Source organism: Lissotriton helveticus, chromosome 2_1, assembly GCF_964261635.1.
Source record: "Lissotriton helveticus chromosome 2_1, aLisHel1.1, whole genome shotgun sequence".
In the NCBI taxonomy this organism is placed as follows: domain Eukaryota; kingdom Metazoa; phylum Chordata; class Amphibia; order Caudata; family Salamandridae; genus Lissotriton; species Lissotriton helveticus.
Genome location: NC_136059.1, coordinates 773752860 through 773772488, shown reverse-complemented (window position 1 = coordinate 773772488; position 19629 = coordinate 773752860). Strand labels below are relative to the sequence as shown.

The window sequence follows — 19629 nt, the reverse complement described above, 5'->3', positions numbered from 1 at the left end:
CTAGAGGTCTGTTAATACTTAACCACTGCATGACCTTGTTTTTAAGTGACCATGCAGTTTCAGGTGTGTCATCAGTTAACTCTGGTACGCCTGTGAGAACTATTGTATAGGGGGTGGCTCCCGGGGGCAAATGGGCTGAACGTCTGGTTGCTGGTGCTTTTTTGGTGATATTCTTGGGAGACGGCTGGGAGGCCGCTGGTTTCAATGGGAGAGATACTGGCTTTTTTTCCGGATAAATTTTGCTGGTATTATTATTTGTCGCTGTTCCTGGAGTGTCTACAGTGAGTGAGTCTGTATTTTGCGTTTGTTGATTTGAAACAGCAGAGGTTTTACTCCGCTGTGGTTGGGGCATTGTGGATGGCAAATTTTGATTTGCAGTGTTTTGTTTGTGACTTTTTTGGGGTAGAGTAGTTGGATTTGGACGTTTTTCTGCTTTGTGTGGTTGCGCTTGGAATTGCGTTTTGGGTCGCTGCGATGGATTTCGCTGGCCCTTTACTTCTATGCGCGTATTAGTGTCAAGGAGTGTTGCAGAGATTATATTCAGCTGAGCTTCTATGTTTCTAATACTGAGTTGAATGGGTTTCAGGTATTGAAATAGGAGGTCTTTTGTTGTTGTCAGAACTTGCGAGGTGACTTTGCATGTTCTGCAGAGTTTATCGGAAGCCTCACTTGCAGTTACCAAGTGAGGTAGGTTATTTACAGGGGGGAATAGTGTGTTTTGTTGCGTTGTGTAGTTTGGATGAGTTGTGGCATGATCTGAGCAGGGAGCGGTGGATACTGTATTTTCAGTAGTTGTTGTGTTGTTTGGTTTTGGGGTGGCTCCTTCCCTTTCTCCTTGACGGTGCAAGTTAACGTTTATCTGGGCTTCCTCGTGAGTTTGACAGATCTCCAGGTCAGGGGTTGCTTCCAAGTCATCCGAAGTTGATGAGAGATCAAGCTCGGACTGTGTTACAGACAGATCTACAATAGATGGCACTGTATTTATGTCTGGAGCTGACAAGGTCACGGGAAGGGAACAGTTTTGTGAATTGAGATGAATAGGAGAAGTGGCATTTGCTATGGCACCTAAAGAGGATCGTTTTGCATTCGCGTTCATGAGGTCTAATGACACTCTCTTTTCCATCAGGGCGATGCTCTGGTTTATTACCTCGTGAGTCCGTGAGATAAATAGATCGATAGGACCCGTTACTTGAGCAACCTCCTGTGCGTGTTTAGATTTGGTCTTTGAGGTACTCCTTGTTTTCGGTGGCATGATGTTGTCTGCTGGCTGGAGTTTCAGTGATGAAAGGGAGGTGGCCCGGTCCGGTCTCTACCGGGCACTAACGGGCAACAACGGGCCCGCCCTTGGCCCGGGTTTCGCCCTGGGCTGCGACCCGCGCGCGTCCCGCGGCAGTGTCCTTGTAATAAAGTGACCAGTGTGAGAGGGGGCGTGGCACTTGGAGGGGGCGCGGCTCACAGGGAAGAGGAAACAGCTGAGGGTGTTAGACGCTGATCCTCGCAGTCCCGGGGCCGCGCCTCTCACCTCCTCTGCGGCCTCGCTGCTGTTAGACCTCTCTCACCAAAGTCACGAAGGGCTTGAGGGACTGGAAAATGCTACTCCTGTAGCCGAGGGCAAGTTCACTCTGGAAACCTCACTGCGAGCGGCCAACTGACTCGCAGATCACGCCCTATTTGAGAGAAATGTACATCGAAAGCTATGAGAAGGGGATCCTACCGGAGGACCAGAGGTTGGCCTTGATTGTTCTTATCCACAAACCAGGGAAACCCGTTGATAGCTGTGGGTCCTACAGACCGATCTCATTAATTAATGCTGAAGCAAAAGTCCTCACGAAAATGTTGGCTTCTCGTCTAGACCCTATTATCACCTCACTGGTAAATATGGATCAGTCTGGCTTTGTGCCAGGCCGAAACACAGCTTTAAACATCCACCGCCTTCATAATGTTTTAGGCCGTCAACAAGTTATAGAAAAAGATGCAATAGTGCTATTCCTGGACGCCAGAATGGGGTTTGATTCGATTGAATGGCCCTACCTATTTGAGGTGCTCTGGCGCCCAGAGTTTGGCTCAAAATTCTTGGGATTGGTTAAGCTTTTTTACACAGATCTCAAAGGCCAGGTCAAGGTCAACAATCGCATGTCCAGAATGTTTCCATTAAAGAGGGGCACTAGACATGGATGGCCCCTGTCCCCATTGATTTTCTTGCTGATGCTAGAGCCACTAGCAACATGGGTCAGAGGGGTACCACTACTGAGAGGGTTGAAATGGTAGAAGGGTCAGGTAGATAGGCAATCCCTCTATGCCAATGATATTCTCCTTTATCTTGCGTCGCTGGCAAAATTAGTGCATAGAACTCTAAACTATTTCACTAATTTCAGTAAATATTCTGGATACTCGATCAACTGGTCCAAGTCTGTGATCTTTGCTATCCAAGGACCGATCCCAAGACTCCCATTAGGGTGTGAGGTGGAGGTGGCGGTGGATGGATTCCAATATCTCGGGAACTATAGAACACATGACCACAATATTTTTTATACTATAAATCTGGCTGTGCCTCTGGGAAGGTTGAAAAATGATGTCAAAGGACTCTACCCCTCTCCCTAGTGGGTCGAGCTGCCCTTTTTAAGATGCTGGCACTCCCCAGATTTTTATATACCCTTCAACATTGTCCGAACAAGTTCCCAGAAACTTACTTCAGGAATATTGTGAGTGAGGTCAGGACTCTGCTGTGGGATGGAAAGGCGCCTTGCATCGCTTTACATAAATTAACCAGAGGCTGGTACGACAGGGATATTGCACTCCCAGATATATGTCTATATTACTGGGCTTCACAGCTGGTGGTGGTAAACCAATGGATACATCGCTCCCCATCAGACCCTGTCTATCTTCTAGATAAATATCAGGTGGGAAGGGAGAGTTACCTGGGAGCCCTCTATTCTACAGTCAGGAGGGGTCGCTACTTTGGCACCACGGCTCATACTGTTGACATCTGGCCTCAGGCCAATAGAAGACTCGGCTGGCTAGATGTCCTGATTCAGGCCACCCCACTGTGGTCAGCTCAAAAACTGGGAACACTGTGTAATCAACCCGGGTTTGATAGATGGGACACCTCTACAGTAGGTCATTCATGGAAAAAGGGCAAATACTAAAATTTGTAGAACTGAGAAAGGAGTATGATCTGGCTCAGAGGGAGGGCTTCCGATATTTACAAATCTGCCACGCCCATAAGGTGGCCCTCCGGTCAATAGGGATATACCAGAACCATCCCCTCCGGAGGACCATATACTTTCTGAACCCCTGATGAAAAAAGCTGTATCATTAACATATTGGAAGTTATGCAATAACCTACCTGATCCACTTCAGACCCTCCGAGAAAAGTGGCATGACGATGTCGGACCAATTGAGGACGACGATTGCCAAACGGCACTGATGTCCCCAAGGGAGGCAACCATCCCTCTTAAACTTCGCCTTATTCAACTGAAAATACTGCATAGAACTTATCTTACTGGGGTTACTCTTGCGAAGATAGGGCGCAGAGAAGATGCTCTGTGTCTCCGCCAATGTCGCAATGAGGCAACCTTCTATCATATTGTATGGGAATGCCCCGGCATACGGGCCTTATGCGAAAGGGCCACACTACACATGCAAAGGGCAATAGGTAAAGAGATTATAATGATACCACAATTGGGGCTCCTCAACATATTGGAGGCGACAGACCTTAAGGGGGTGGAACAACAATGGGTCACTTTGGGCTATACATTGGTGAAACGCATAATAGCGATGCACTGGGTAGCTAGCAGCTGAGGTGCAGTTTTTCAGGGCTGGGCATGGGAACTAAATAAATGCATTATTGCTTAAAAAAAGTATTCAAATCCAGAGGGGGTCCCAAGAAATGGGATAAAAAGTGGGACAAATGGAACACGTACCGGGGTGAGCTGTGTACTTCGCCTACTAGTGAGATGGAGCTGAAAGAGAGACTATGGAATGGGCAAATATAGATGGCCGAACATATGTGAAATATTTGTTGAACATGTACTGCAGTTTACTCACTGTGATTTGATGATTAAATGCTGATGTATTTGTGACTGAAATGTTTTTCAAAATAATAAAAACATCTTAAAAAAAAAATTAGGAACAAGGTGTAGGACCCAGTGGATATTAAAAAGAAGGTGGAAGAAAGTGGTTTGTGAGCACCTTCTAGAACCTCATAACACTGCCTCACCTGCTGTCTCTCTGCAAATCACCAAAATAGAGGGGAGATGAATAGGCCAATAAGTAGCCCTTAATAATGCCCAGTGAGTACGCTTGCTGAGCCAGTAATAGGGCGAAATGTACTATGTCTGAAAGCAGGGCCTGAAGAGAGTCTACTGAGCTGCATCTGCCAGAGTATACCGTTTAGGTGGAGAGTCTACAGGACTTATGATAATATCCACCACTGGAGGAGGCAAGGAAAAAGAACTCAGGCTTTCCCACTCAATCTCCAGGGATGAAGGTGGAGGCTCTGAAGGTTGGGGTACACAACCTGCCACTACAATTGCGAGAGGTCATCTACCCTGTGAGGGAGATAGAGCATGAGACACATGAGGTCTGCATACCACACCCTTGGTGGCCAATCTGGGGATATTCAAATGACTTGGGACTGGCCCAGGAGGATTTTCCTCAAGGGTATTAGAGTAAACGTGCAATGATGCGGAAAGTTCCACTCCAGTTGAAACGTGAACCCCCCACTGCAGAGGATACAGAAGGTCAGGCAGTGAGTGATGTTATGGGTAGAGAAAAAGTTCCACCGGAGGAGCCGCCCAAAGGTTGAAGATGTATTAGACTACCTCCAGGTGCCACTTGTGATTTGTAAGGGAATGTTGTTGGACAGTTGGTCGTACTTTGCACCCTCAGGCCAGAAGATTTGCTATCAGCCATATCTGATGATCCTGAGTCTAGGACCAGAGTCGCAGAGCTGATCGGCACAGTGTGACCTGAGCCACCAGCCCCATCTTGTTGATGTACCACATCGCAGTTGTATTATCTGTCAAGATTTTGACCAACTGGGTGCGAAAGGAAAGGAGTGGAGGAAAACCTTCAGAGCCAGCAGGATTGCTTGCAATTCAAGGAGATTGATATGAGACATCTGTTCTTCTAAAGATCCAAAGACTCGGATCGCCAATTCCTCCAGATGAGCTGTCCACCACAGGGTTGAAAAATCCAAGATAACTGTTGTCACTGGTTTAGGAGGTTGAAATAGCTTCCTTTGGGAGAGATTACCTTCAACTCCACAATTGCAGATCTGCTGCAGTGTCCTTGGAGATTTCATTACAGCTCTGAACCTCTCCCTCATGCTGGAGCCACTGCCTTCAGAGGCATCACAGGAAGGCCTTCATGTGCCAGCATGCATGGGTAACTAACAGAATGCAAGAAGCTAACCTAGGAGGCTTAAGAACGCCAGGACTGGTATGTGCGCTCCATTTAGAAACATCAAAATCATAGCCCGAATGTCCTCAACCCTCCAAGGACAGGCAAAAGCTTGATTCAGAGTGATGTCCAGTACCATCCCTATGAACAGGATGTGCAGGGAGGGCACTAGGTGGGACTTGGGCTTGTTAATGCAAAGCTCAGATCAAACAGCAACATGGCTGTTATCTGCAGGTGGCGCCACGCCATCTCTGCAAGTATGGATTTGATGAGCCAGTCAGGTAAGGGAATACCGGCACTCCAGCCCTTCTGAGGTGGGCCGCTACAAATCCCCTCACCTTTGTGAAGATTTGTTGTGTGGAAGTCAAACTAAAACGAAAGGACCGCAAACTGGTAATGCTCAGATTCCACCGTAAAGCAAAGGTACTTCCTGCGTGACCACAGGAAAGGGATGTGAAAACAGGCATCCTCCAAATCGACAGAGGCGATCCAGTCTTCAGCTTCCCTCGCCAGCAGAACCTGAGATAGGGACCGCCTTTTGAACTGTTCCTTTAAAAGGAACCAGTTTAGAGCCCCGATATCAAGGATTGGATGAAGACCGCTGTCCTTTTTTAGGACAAGGAAGCAGCACCTCTAACCGCGTTCCTGCTCTGGAATAAACTCCACAGCTTTTTTTGGAGTAAGATGTGCACTTCCTGCTCAAGGATATGCAGGTGTTCTGGCTCAAGTGCGGATGGTAGGGGGGAAAGGGTGGGGGAGTTTGTATGAAGGTTAGCGCATATCTTCTTTCCACAAAATGCAAGACTCATAGGTCTGAAGAAAATGCCCTCCATGCTTGTGGAAAGGAGGATACTAATTCTCTCACTGGATGCCAGTGCTCTGACAACAGGTAAGAAGGGCTTCTTCCTTGCGGTGGCCAGGAAGGAGGATGAAGAGGCAGGAGGACGTGGAAGTGCTTGTGTTTTCCCCTTGCCCCGTATTCTATACTGTCTACACAGTGGGTTCACTTGCTGGAATTGTTGCTATGACGGGTGCAGACGACCTTGCAAGGAGAAGTCCCAAAACATTTTAAACTGAACATGGTCCCTTAGTTGAGTTTGTAAGCTCAGTCTGTTAGTGACTTTATTGTCCTTGAATTTCTCCAAGGCGGAGTTAGCTTTTGCTCCAAAGAGGAGTGAGCCATTGAAAAGGAGGTCCTTGGACATCTTGGGAAATAGCTAAATTTCGCAGCAATGATCCTGATGGCTGGGGCGGCACTGCATTCAAAATCAGAGCCCAAGTGACTGGCAGTAAAGGCAAGAATGGTGAGAATGGACCTTAATGGTATGCCACTGGCAAACCGTCAAAAATAAAAGCCAATGCACCCGTTGGGTTCAGTTGGTGAACATCAAAGGTTTTGTTATATTGCACTGAGGACCACAGCTGGATCTGTCTCTGAACTGGGGAACTCTGGATAAGTCTAACTGGGCTGGGGTCTCTAAGGCGGTGCCGCAGGTGATAGTGTCTATGGTTTCAGCGCCGAGTCAGATGGAGCCGCAGGCGCTACGTCCTCCATGGTATCTTCCACTGGTTCTTGATCCAATTAAGTTGCTTGCAGGAGACAGAAGGCCTTGATGACTTACTTTTAGGTAAGTGATTCACAACACATTTTTGTTCTTGTGCTTTTACCTTGACGATGGCAATGACTCCAGGGTCCTCTGTCTTGGCTTGAACAGCCAACGCCCTCGACGTTTGTCCCTCACTCAGGCCCTGAACATCTTGGCCACTTTCATTTAGGGCCTTGCAGTGCATCAGAAGTCTCCTGTCTTCATATTGTGGCTGGACCCCAGGTACCAAAGACAGATTTCATGTGAGTCTGTAGTGGAAATTTGCCAATCACAGTTCCCTCACAGTTTGAAACTCAATCATTTAGGTAGTGGCATCAAGGAAAAAATTGTACCTGCTGAAAAAATTTGAGAAATGTATTGACAACACTAATGAACTTCTGAGGAAACTGGAACTCCGGATAAAAGTAGATGGCATGGAAAAAAGGGACCGGATGCCAGTACACAGATAGGCGTGCTTTATGACACCAGGGACATCACAGCAACTCGGCTTCTGGTGCCGAAGGGGAGCCTGCACCCACTACTGCGGTGTGTAGAGCTACTGAAGAGTTTCCGGATTCAGTCTGCATCAGAAAAAGAAATATGCGGTATGTTTGTTTGGTTTTCAACATTTATTTTTCTTTCTTTCCAGAAAAGAACTATTTGGAATCAGTCTGTCTAACTAGCAATGTTCAACCAAAACATAAATACTTTATTCTCTACTATAGATCACAAGTGGTTGTTAACTTTAGAGCACAGTATGATGAAAATCAAAAAGCCTAAGAGCGACAAAGTTAAACCTATTTCTGAGCAACACTAATAATTTTGTATTGATAAAGGTCCTAGCCAAGGCTTCACACAATATCAAATTATCAGGTTACAAAATACTTGATTTTGTATCAGAAAACATTTTAGTATAAATATACCTGATATCCATTTAGGTCACTGTAAAATCTATTTTCGCTGTTTATGTCTGTTGTTATTCGCATGGCAATCTCACGATTGTACTCTGCTCTTATGTCCACAATGTTTGCAACCTCAAACGACTGCCCCTCTATGCCTAAACAAAACAAGAAAGGGTAATTAGTAAACATCTAGCACACAAAGTATGATTTTGTATTACATCTCATGTTTGAGCATCAACACAACATGCATTATGCAATGAAATGGTTATGTTAGAAGACACTGCAACTTGTACAAAGATGATTACAAACGGACAGGGACTTTGTCATTCCATAGTCAAGAAATTAGCAGACTATTGGGACCGTTGACATTAACTTTATCCTGCTGAGATTTGAGATTAATGAAGAAGAAAAACATGCTTGCCTGTACAAACGCGTATCAATGTGAGCATCATGTAAAACTTTGCAAACTTAGAATGTCATTCAAAGTCATAAGGGAGTGGTTCAGATAAGCTATGTATAACAATGTTATCCTTTCAACATCAGTATGGATTGATATTATACTTGTTGAAACTTAAGTTGAAAGGTCCCAGTGACCATCTTAGTCTGTTTCAGCTGTAGAAAACTGCATTGCATGTCATCGCTATGATAAAGATATGTTGAGAGGCTAACAAATATAGGTCTAAAGACGGCCTACAAGTTGTAAATGTAAATGTACAGGAATTTATATAGCGCAAATCACCGAGCGGTTTCTAAGCACTTGCTTAGGGAACCCGTCCTGGTATTCCCCTGTGAGATAACCCCGGCAGGGTATCCGCAAGGTGAAAGCCAGGCATCCCGCCGCGAGGGGCCGTTGTGGAGATTAAGCAAGCTATTGCCCAGAGTCGCAGAGTGTGAACCCGTGAATCGAGTAGGCACCGGAGCGAGAATTGTCGAGTCCATGGACATTTTAGGACTCAAGACCCCGCCAAGCCGGGAATTGAACCCTGGTCCCGGGCTGACCACTGCTTCCAGGTCTGCCTCCTCTAACCAGTGAGCCACACTTCTCCAGTTGCTCCATGGTTAGGTTCCAGAGCCTGACCAAATATATATAGCCATCTAATCTTATCAAATTCACCTTTTTATGACAGGAGTATTTTATTTCTTCCTTTCCTTTTTTTAACAGACCATCTACACTCCCCCGAGTCCTGAGATGTTGGCAGACTCTTGTAGGCAGTGCATCAGCCCTCAAACTAAAATGGTGGCCTGACCGGGTCTAGTAGGATCCCCATAGTTGCTCTTGTGGTACTTAAGAATGCATGTTAAGTGGCTGACGATATTGAGAGTTCTCGGACTGTGACGGTGCATGGTGACTTTTCTGCGGACCTCAGGAGATGACAGCTGAAAGTGCTAGGATTTGTGTGGCTCAATGTAGGGTGATTGCTCACATTCAAGCCAGGTGGAAGACTTTTGTCATGCCATGGTAGCTTTGTCATTTGTGGCCAGTAGTCTATATCAAAGGCACACAATCACTTGCTCTACTTTGCATTGTTGAGATTATTTAGTGCAGAAGGTTTGGGTTTTAACATTAAAACTTCTCCACCAAGCTCCTTCACAGTAGATTTAATTCATTGGCACCCTGGACAATCTATAGTTCTACTGATTCGAATAGTGAAGCTATTGCTCAACACTGCGTTCAGTACACGTTTTACAGTTTTAGGAGATTTTGATTTTCACATAGATAATATGAAAGACACAAATGCACAGTTAATATTAGACCCTTTTACTGCTTTTAATCTGAATCAACTGGTCGGTATGCCTACGCATGCAGCTGGCCATATTTTGGATTTGATTTCTACCAATCATCATACATTAAGAATACAATGTATATCTGAATTGACTTGGTCAGTTCATTATTACATTACTTTTAGTTGGGAGTATGTTAGAGCTAATAATCAGAGAGGCCCAGATGTTAGCCATTTATGCTGGAATTGGCGTCAAATTTAAGATTATGATTTAATGAACTGTTTGTGCACCCCTCATAAACACACTAAGACTGCACCTTGGGTCTCACCTGAACTAGCATTAGAATTGAAAATAAGTAAACATTTAGAACAGAAATGGAGAAGGAATTATAGGTTAGAAGACAACATTAAATATAAGCTTTTGCTTAAAGCCTATAGGAAATTCATTACAATTGCTCAAACATATTTTTTTACCACAAGGAGCAATATTTCAAACAATGGGCCATGTGAGATTTTCCAAATTACTACTCTTTTCCTATAAGCAAAAGCTGATAATATGGAGGTTACACATTAAGTAGAGCTGTGTGATAACTTGTCAGAATTCTTGGAAGAAAAAATAAAAAAACATCAGGCTGGCTTTAGTATGGGTAATCAGGGAAATCATCAGTGGACACTTCCTTTAATCACGGTCTCTAAAATCACTATTATGTTTTCCAAATATGGATAAATCAGCCTCCAACAAACTGATAAAGCATTTATAGACTGCAAAGGAGGATCGTCTGTTGCCCAGGTCCACCTAGAGTGTTGGCTAAAGCAACTGAAGTTCTGAATACAATGATTAATGGTGTGTTCAATAATTCTCCAGATTCAGCTATAGTCCCTACTTTTTGGAAGCAGTCAATGATTAAAAGCTACTTTAAAAAAAGGAAATCTGTAAACTATAACATTTTAGCTAATTTTCGTCCATCTCCTTGTTGCCAGCATTTTTGAAGAGGCTGGAAAAACTGGTCAATACACAACTATCTGAATATCTGGATCAATCAAGACATTTACACTCGTCACAAATGGGGTTCAGGCCACAATATAGTACAGTATTGGCTTTATTGGAAGTCTCTGAGCATATAAAGATAACATTAAATAGAGCTATGAACACTGACTGTCCTCATTCTTTTAGATTCGTCTGCAGTTTTCGACACAATCTCCAATCCCCTTCTTTTACAAAGACTGCCAGATATGGATATCTGTGATCAAGCACTGAAATGGTTTCAGTCTTTCCTGTGCAACAGACATCAAACAGTAACAATGTCCCAATGTTCAACTGGAGGTAAAAAGCTCCAGTTTAGTTTTCCTCAGAGATCATCCCTTAGCATTACACTTTTTAACATTTACATGGCTCCTTTGGTCATAATGATAGAGACCTTTGGATTTAAAGTGGTGTGATATGCGGATGACACACAGTTGATTTATCTATGGATAGAGCCTCAGATGTCTCAGAATCATCTTTCAAAAGTTGCTTATCTCCGGTTGTTAACTGGATGCAGCAGGTACTTAAAATGTAACTCAGATAAAACTGAGATTGGGAGGGGCGTGGCTACCGGCCGAGCAAAATGGCCGCTTAGTTACTGAGCTCCGGGGACGTTCCAGCCCTTTTCTCAAAAGTGCTCTGCGGGCTCTGCCTGTCGTCGGAACCCCATCAGCATAGACCGGACGAACTCCTGTGAAAATCCGAGGCTGCTACTCAGAAATATCGCGGCCCGAGTGTGAGCGGCCTATGGGAGGGAAACGGACCAGGGGCTAAAGTTTCCAGTGCTGCCGAGGACGAGCGTGTGGCGGCGCGGAGCTCAACGCCGCCGAAAGCAGGGGGTGAGACATCGATGGATTTGCCTGTTCCGCACCGTTAGGCGGGATTATTTATGCGCCCCCGCTGTGTGTGTGGTGAGCTCTCTACTGTCGCCGTTGCGACCAATTGCAGACTTCATCCTGATGATCTGATCCACAGCCGCCGGCTGAAGAGGAGGCGGACAAGCGAAGGTGGCAGCAACAGCTACGGCGCTCCCGGGGCCTGATCTCCCCACCCGGACAGGATTGCCGGTTACCGGTGGTGCCCCGACCCATTCCTTCTGACCGCCCCGGATTGTGCCAAAAGCCCCTGCAGGTACGCCTTGGTCCCGGTACTCCGCCTCTGCTGCTTGGTGGGGTATTGCGACGTGCCCATTTTGGTGCAGCCGGCTGGGGAGAGATAGACTTTGGGCCTCACACTAGCGTTGAAGTAGTGGAGCGCACTCTCCTGCTCTGTGCCCCGCTGGAGATATTTGGCCTCCATGAAGATTGCTGATAACACGCAGGACAAAGGGGGGCAGAACTAATTATCTCACCCTTTTCAAGGACGTAACGACCGGTCTGTCTCCAGGAAGGTGTACACTTCGGCACTCCGCCCCCCCCACGTCGGCGCCCCCGGTTCACCATGTGCCTTATCATAACGGTCGTGGATCCAGAGGTGTTGCCGTGAAGAGACACATTCGTCTGCGTTTACCGGAAGAGCTACCGTCTTTCCAACTAGTGGATCAGTTCCCAATTCACATTGTCGTGTGTTCCACAAATCTCGTGGATATAGCGGGCAGAGGGCCACGAAACCAAACTGCACAGGCTAAGCTGGACAAGTTTGCATATGCAAAAAGGCTTACCCCCGACGCCACCCCACGGTAAAGCACAGGAGGGAGATGGGGCAAGGAAGGTCACACTGGAAGACATCATGAAGGCTCTAGCGAGTGTCCAGGCCACGGTCGGAACGATCTCAACGGACGTCTCCCTGCTGCGGGCAGACCTCCACAAAATGGCGGATAGAGTGAAGGAAGTGGAGATAGTCGCAAAATCTCTGGTTCAGGACACGTCAGAGCTGCAGACATCGGTGGTCCGCCTTGAAAAGGAGAATAAGATGCTATTGGAGACGACCAAGAAGACGAAATAACGTGCAAATTATAGGTATTCCAGAGACCGAAGGTGTCCAAGCGATGGATTTATATGTTGAAGAATTAATAAAAACCAAGCTACAACTTAAGGGACTCTCACATTTCTTTTCAGTCGAGCGCGCCCACAGGGTGCCTGGCGGCAGGCCCAAGCCGGGAGCACCCCCAAGACCAGTACTCACTAGATTATTTAATTTCAGGGATAGGGACACCATTCTACAAGCAGCGAGGATCTCTCCCCCGTCCGGATTTTGAACTCCTCTGTGACCTTCTTCCCTGATTACACCGCAGCCGTATGCAGACGTCGACGAAGCTTCCTTGAAGTTAAAAAACTACTTCGGGCGCAGGAGTTGCCATACTCGATGATCTTCCCGGCAAAACTCAGAGTGGTGGCTGACAGACGGACCTGGTTCTTTGAATTGCCGCAGGCGGCACACGACTGGCTTGAGGGATGGCGCCCTGCGAACCGATCGGACAAAAGACCGAGACCTCATCGCCGCCGAGAAGGGGAGGATGCTATAGATGATCTAGGTTCCGGTGGCCAAGAGTCGCACCACGAGCTACCCCTAGAGGAGGAATAAGCCCAGCAGCGACAAGAATGATTTATGGCGCATTGAGCGGCTACATGTACAACTGTGTTTGAGCTGTCTTGGAGTTTTGGACTGGGGCAGGCCTGGGAGACTACAAAGGGCTGGTGCCTCGTAGAACTTGTTACCCCCGACAAGCAAGTATTGTAACTAGGGGAGGGAAAGAGCAGTTGCAGGTTCGCTGAGCAGGGAGGCAAGGATGGTGGGTGGGATCCAGGGTGGGGAAGTATTTGGTTTGTTCATTTTAGTTGAATCCGTCATGTGTTTGCTTATCCTTTTTGACTTGATTGACTGCAATTTTAATGGGGCAACATACTGTTTCGTTTTCGGAGCTTTGCGGGACGAATGCAACTTCAGAGGTGTGACACAATTTATTATCTCTAATGGCTGAGAACGCTTCTCAGGTGCTACAGGCGCCCCAGATGGCCCTAACTGTACTTACCTGGAATGTCCGAGGGTTGGGGGACAAAGTGAAGAGAGGGCTGGTGCTGCAATATTTGAAACGCTGTGGCCCTGCGGTGGTTTTATTACAAGAAACACACCTAGTGGGCTTTGCTGTCTAGGCTATGGACAGATGGGGGTACAAAATGATGGCACATACAGAAATTCCCTCAGGTTCCAGAGGCACGGGGATACGTATTAGGAAGAACTTCCCACTGGTGATACAGCAGACGCGAGTCGACGACCAAGGCCGTTTTGCGGCACTGACATGTCAGTGGGACGGGCGGTTGTTTAATTTTGTCTCTGTGTACATTCCACCTGCCCTCAACACGCAAGCCCATTCCACTCTCACAAAGTTCTTACTGGCACTGCCTGCTGCAACACTACTGATTGGGGGCGATTTTAATGATATACTTGATGGCACAATAGACAGATTTCCTATAAGATCAGAGGTGTCGGGTGGGCGTCGTCTTCTTTGTCTGATTGACGCCATGGGACTCATAGATAGTTGGAGATACAAACATCCTAATGAGACACAATACTCTTCTACTCCGGGGTCATAACTGTCTTACACGCATTGATTACTTCCTGATGTCGGCAGACGGCTTGCAGGGAATAGAAGAAGTGACTATTCGCCCTAGGGGCATATCGGACCACTCTCTACTGATGCTAAAATATACGCATCACCAGACCAACAGGAGACGTATGTTCCCGGTTCATGCCGGCTTCCTTCAGGTGGCACCCCTTATGAAAGCCCTCACAAACACTACCAACCGGTTTTTCCATGAAAATACTGGCTCGGTAGACTCGCCCAGCATGCTTTGGGAGGCCTATAAAGTAGTCCTTCGCGGGCAAGCGATAGCTTCAATCTCGGGTCACAAGCGGGGGCAGCGGGCGGAGTTAGATGGCCTTAAAGCAGAGCTAGCCACTGCAATAACTGAGCAGGTGGCACACCCATCACTGAGAGCTGCCAGTGAGGTTCACCTTAAGCAAACTGCGTTTGTGGCTTACCAAAGGGAAATGGCGAAAGGCAAACTCCAAGCTACTCGGCATAGGATATACGAGATGGGGATAAAACGGGGAAGATGCTAGCCTGGCTAGACAGAAAAGAAAGAGCCAATAAAGTCATTGCACAACTGGAGTCACCCACAGGATCCATGGTCTCTGATCCTAACGGTATAGTTGCATTCTGGCCGACCATTATGAAAAAGTATATGCTCCCTGGGCGTCGTATACGATTGAGGAAGCTTATCACTACATTAAGGATCTAGAGATCCCAAAACTTTCCCCTGAAGCGGCGCTCCTATTGGAGGCAGACATTACCACTGATGAAATTCAGGCGGCAACCTTTTCACTGGCATCTGGCAAGGCTTTGGGACCCAATGGACTTCCAGTTGAATTGTATAAAAAAACAGTGCAGACAACGGCCCCCTTCTTACTGAACATGTTTTGTGATAGTCTCAAGGCAGGGGAGCTACAGAGGGACCAGCGGCTTGCCACAATTGTCGCACTCCATAAGCCCGGCAGGCTGGAAACGGACTGCGGTTCCTACCGCCCGATCTCTCTAATAAACGCGGAACCTAAGATCCTAGCCAAGCTACTGGCATTACGGCTGACTCCACACCTCTCTTCCTTAGTGAACCCGGACCAGTCGGGATTCATGCCGCATCGCAGCACAGCCCTTAACCTGCGACGGCTCTACGCAGTCTTGGCGTGTACAGCTTATATCCAGGAGCATGCAGTCATCCTTTCATTGGACGCCACTATGGCATTCAATACAGTGGAATGGCCCTACCTGTTGGCAGAGCTCCACCACATGGGCTTCGGTCCGAAGTTCTGCGCCTAGATTCGCCTGCTATACAATAAACCCATGGCGCATGTTGCTGCCAATGGACACATCTCGCGAGACTTCCCTCTTGGCCGGGGCACGAGGCAGGGATGTCCATTGTCCCCGTTGCTTTTTACGCTGATCTTGGAACCGCTTGCAATCTGGATCAGATGGGAACCCTCCATCAAGGGACTTTGTTGGACCGACGTGTGGGAAGACCGCATATCCCTATATGCGGATGATATCCTGTTGTACCTCACTTCCCCCAAAAAATCTATTCTTGAATTATTGAACGTATGCGAGAAATTCGGCAGAGTGACAGGTTATAGGATTAATTGGTCCAAGTCCATTCTATATGTTCTCGCGGGCCCCCACCTGTTCTACCTGTGAGCTGCCCCTTGCGAACTACTGTGAAAACATTTAAGTACCTGCGTATGTGCATTACGCCGGACCCAAATGATTTTTACGCTTTAAATCTCCGCCCCCTTCTGGAGCGGTTTAAGCGCGACGTTAAGGTTTGGCAGGATCTCCCGCTCACGCTCTTAGGCAAGGCAGCATTATAAAAAATGATGGCACTCCCGCGCTTTCTGTATGTGCTGGAAAACACCCCGTTTCCAGTCCCTGTATCGTATTTCAAAGCTATAGCTGCAGCAGTTTCCAACCTACTGTGGGGGGGGGAGGCCACCGCGTATCGCACAAGACAAGTTAACGAGAGGCTGGTATCATGGGGGGATAGCCCTTCCAAATGTTGAGCTATATTATTGGGCAGCCCATCTGAAGCAGATTAATTTTTGGCTGCATGCCCCGCAGACCGAGCCAGCATACTTTGCTGATAGACAGTGTTTAGAGTGTAGGGGGCTGTTAGGAAATCTCTATAGCCGTCGCATGCCCCCAGAACTGATTGGCCCGACGCACCACTCTGTACAGCTTTGGTACAAAGCAAATAGGCGTCTTAAATGTTCTGGGACTATCACGCAAATGACACCGTTGTGGGACTCATACAGGTTAGGCCTTCTTCGTAATAGTAAAGGGTTCCAGGTCTGGGACACCATAGGCATTTCTGTGGTAGGTGACCTCTGGAAGAAGGGAAAGGTGGTAGATTTCTCTCACCTGCAAACACAATATGAGATGGTGCAGACGGAGAAGTTCAGATACTTTCAAATTAGGCACGCGCTCCAGTCGGCTATTCCGACAGGTACCGTCTTACAGGAATCCACTCCTCTCGAGGACAGACTCCTGACAGAACATATGCTGGATAAGGCCACTTCCTTGACCTGCCGGAAACTGATAAACAACCTCCCGGACAAGATGTCCACACTGAAACAGAACTGGTCCAGGGATGTGGGCACTTTTGAGGAATCAGAGTGGCAGGAGGCCCTCTCCTCCCCCCGAGAAACAGCAATACCCTCCAGGTTAAAACTGGTTCAACTTAAAATATTACATCGTACGTATTACACCAGATCGACACTGCAGAAGGGAAAGCTTCACATAAATATTGTCTAAGAAACTGCGGGGAGGAGGGAACGTTCTTTCATACTATCTGGGACTGTAGACACATAGGGACATATTGGACAGCGGTAATGCGTACACTTTCTCAAACTATAGATGTTTACTGAATGTATGGGAACCCAGTGATCTAGACCACCGGCAACAAGACTGGGTAATGTTGGGCAAGTTGGTGGCGAAGCGTAACATCGCCATGTTGTGGGGTTCAGCAGTACTGCCAACACTCAGGAAATGGTGCAAGGATATGGATGAGGCGATGGTGGCCTAGAAAGCGGTATTTGTCCACCGTGGACGCCCCAGGAAATGGGGGAAAATCTGGAGCGCCTGGAATAAATTTCTAGGTTATATTTGTGAGCCGCCAGGCATTGAGGAGGAAGGGGTTGACTCAGAGTAATAGAGATTGAATATACAGAAATGTTGCAAAGTTATTGTGTCAATGCGATTGCTTTTATATGTATTCTAAAACTGGACGAAGTTGCGTTGTGCTCACTATACTCATACTACATGCTGCATCGAATGTAAGTATCATTGCCCTGATTGTTCTTTTACTTAAAAATAAAAACATTTAAAAAAAACAAAAACTGAGATTGGTATTTTTGGAAAGGCAAATTTTAAATATTAACGACTGGTGGCCTAAAGGCCTGACTATCCTTTTCTCTCCAGCCCCAGTAGCTAGTGATCTTGGGATAAACTTTGATAATAAGCTTTATTTTATTTACAACAGCAATTTTCCAACACAACAGAATGGGGTTTTCACTACTACACACCTTAAATACATTTTTGGGAACTTTTATCTTTTAAGGCATGGAAAACTGTGGGACATGCTCTAATCACTCCCAGAATTGATTATGCAAATAGCCTTTATTTTGGCTTACCCAATAACTTTATTAAAGGGCTATACGTAGAACAAAATGCTGCTGCACGACTAGTTCTGAATCTTCCTAGTCAGTCTTCCATTTCTCAACATCTCAAACAGTTGCACTAGGTGCCTGTGCACATATGTATTCTGTTTAAAACTCTGGTCTTGGCACACAGACTATATTATGATTCTGGCCAAAATATCTACCGGAAAGACTTCAGCATTACACTCGGACTAGGGCTCTTAGCTCCAGTAAGGCCAGCCTTTTTAAGCTGCTCGACTTTAGATAAAAAAGAGTGGGAGAAAAATCGTCCTCATTTCTAGCAGCTAAATCATGGAATGATCTTCCCCTATTGCTACGTTTGACCAATGATGAACTTAAGTTAATAAAATTTAAAGAAAACTTTCCTATTTACTTTTTGTAGTGCCTTTAAATTAAATAAATAACTTTGCCCACTGCATTTAGCACCAGGACGCCTTTTAGGTAGGTGTTTGCACTCTACAAATATAATCATTCCTTCATCATTCTTAACACATTTGTAATCCAGCTGTATGCACCTGCAAGGAGAATTTCCATCAAATGCAAGAACCTGGGGAGCAGACCCCTTCCTTCTGGGATTCTCCTGGAGCTTCCTCCAGTCCTTTCACTCACTTACTCTTTGTATGAGGGACTGGATGCTTGAATCACTCCTTTCGGTCCCTCTTGTCTCTTCTACTGAGTGGCTCCTGCTTGTACTGCATTTTTCATTCACTTATGGTTATTGTGAAGCCTTTCCTCCCCGCCTTCTCACAAGGCTATTTTGGGGAACTGAAAGCAGCTCTGGAACAAATGTTCAACCCATTACCACTTTTGCTTTTCTCTGTGCTCCCTAACTCTTTGCTCAAGTTATGCCTGATGCCATGAACTCTTGAGAACTGGAGAGAGTGGCTGTGGAAGTGGACTGGGCCTTAACACCCACCTATAAGTGTTCGATTCCATTCCCCCAGGGAAATATCCAATTGGATAAATGGCTAAACCAACTCTGTCCACTTGTAGTTCAGCTGCTCCCTTTGGTTGTTCTCCGCTGGACCCTTATGATCTCTTTGAGCCCTTGTAGTCTCCTTCACAACCAAATCAAACAGACATTAAAGTACAATCCCAACAAATCTAGCACTCCAAGTAATGGAAAAAGTTAATATACTTAAGTGTGCTTATGTGTTAGTTGTCTTGATTGACCATCAATAAAAAAAAACACAAGCTTTGCACAACTGAAGGATAATGCTAGGCTGTACCACAACTTATTCAAAGATGGTCAAGGAATAATAGTGAGCTACGAAAGGAACTACTGGACTACTTGATGCAATTTCTTCTGCAGATGTTGGCTCTTTGAAAGACTGCAAGCAATACTTAATAATGCGCCATTGATAACTGATAACTCAAAAGATATGCTGACCCACCAATCTTGCAAATACAGATTCTGCTACCAACTAGGGCCAGGCAAACACAATTTGCATATATATATATTTCATAACTACATTTTCACCTGTGTATACATGCATATATAGTCACAGAAAAAAACACAAAAGTTAGAATGATGTTATAGTTAAGTCTTGTTATAAAAACATTACTTTAAAAAAAAAAGGAGCTGCATTTAACTTGTGCCCTGGTTATGGCCTCACATATTATATCACTCAGGAAAGGTTAAATGAGATCTCTGATGACAGAGTCCTATAGGGTTTGTGGCCTTGAAATAAATCAACACATTGCAGGTGGGACACATTTCTATTCACCCTAATGGGATTAGCCATTTAAGTAATTCAAATGATCCACAATTTTAAGTGAAGATAATT

The 19629-nt window shown here is 46.1% G+C and overlaps 1 protein-coding gene across 1 annotated transcript in view; it reads right to left on the bottom strand.

The window, feature by feature from the left end:
• MAN2A1 (mannosidase alpha class 2A member 1) overlaps positions 1 to 19629 on the bottom strand; it is a 1212885-nt gene that overhangs the window by 189769 nt on the left and 1003487 nt on the right. The window contains exon 17 of the mRNA XM_078675492.1: positions 7913 to 8046. Coding sequence (XP_078531618.1) covers positions 7913 to 8046 — 134 coding nt within the window. The remainder of the gene's footprint in view (positions 1 to 7912; positions 8047 to 19629) is intronic.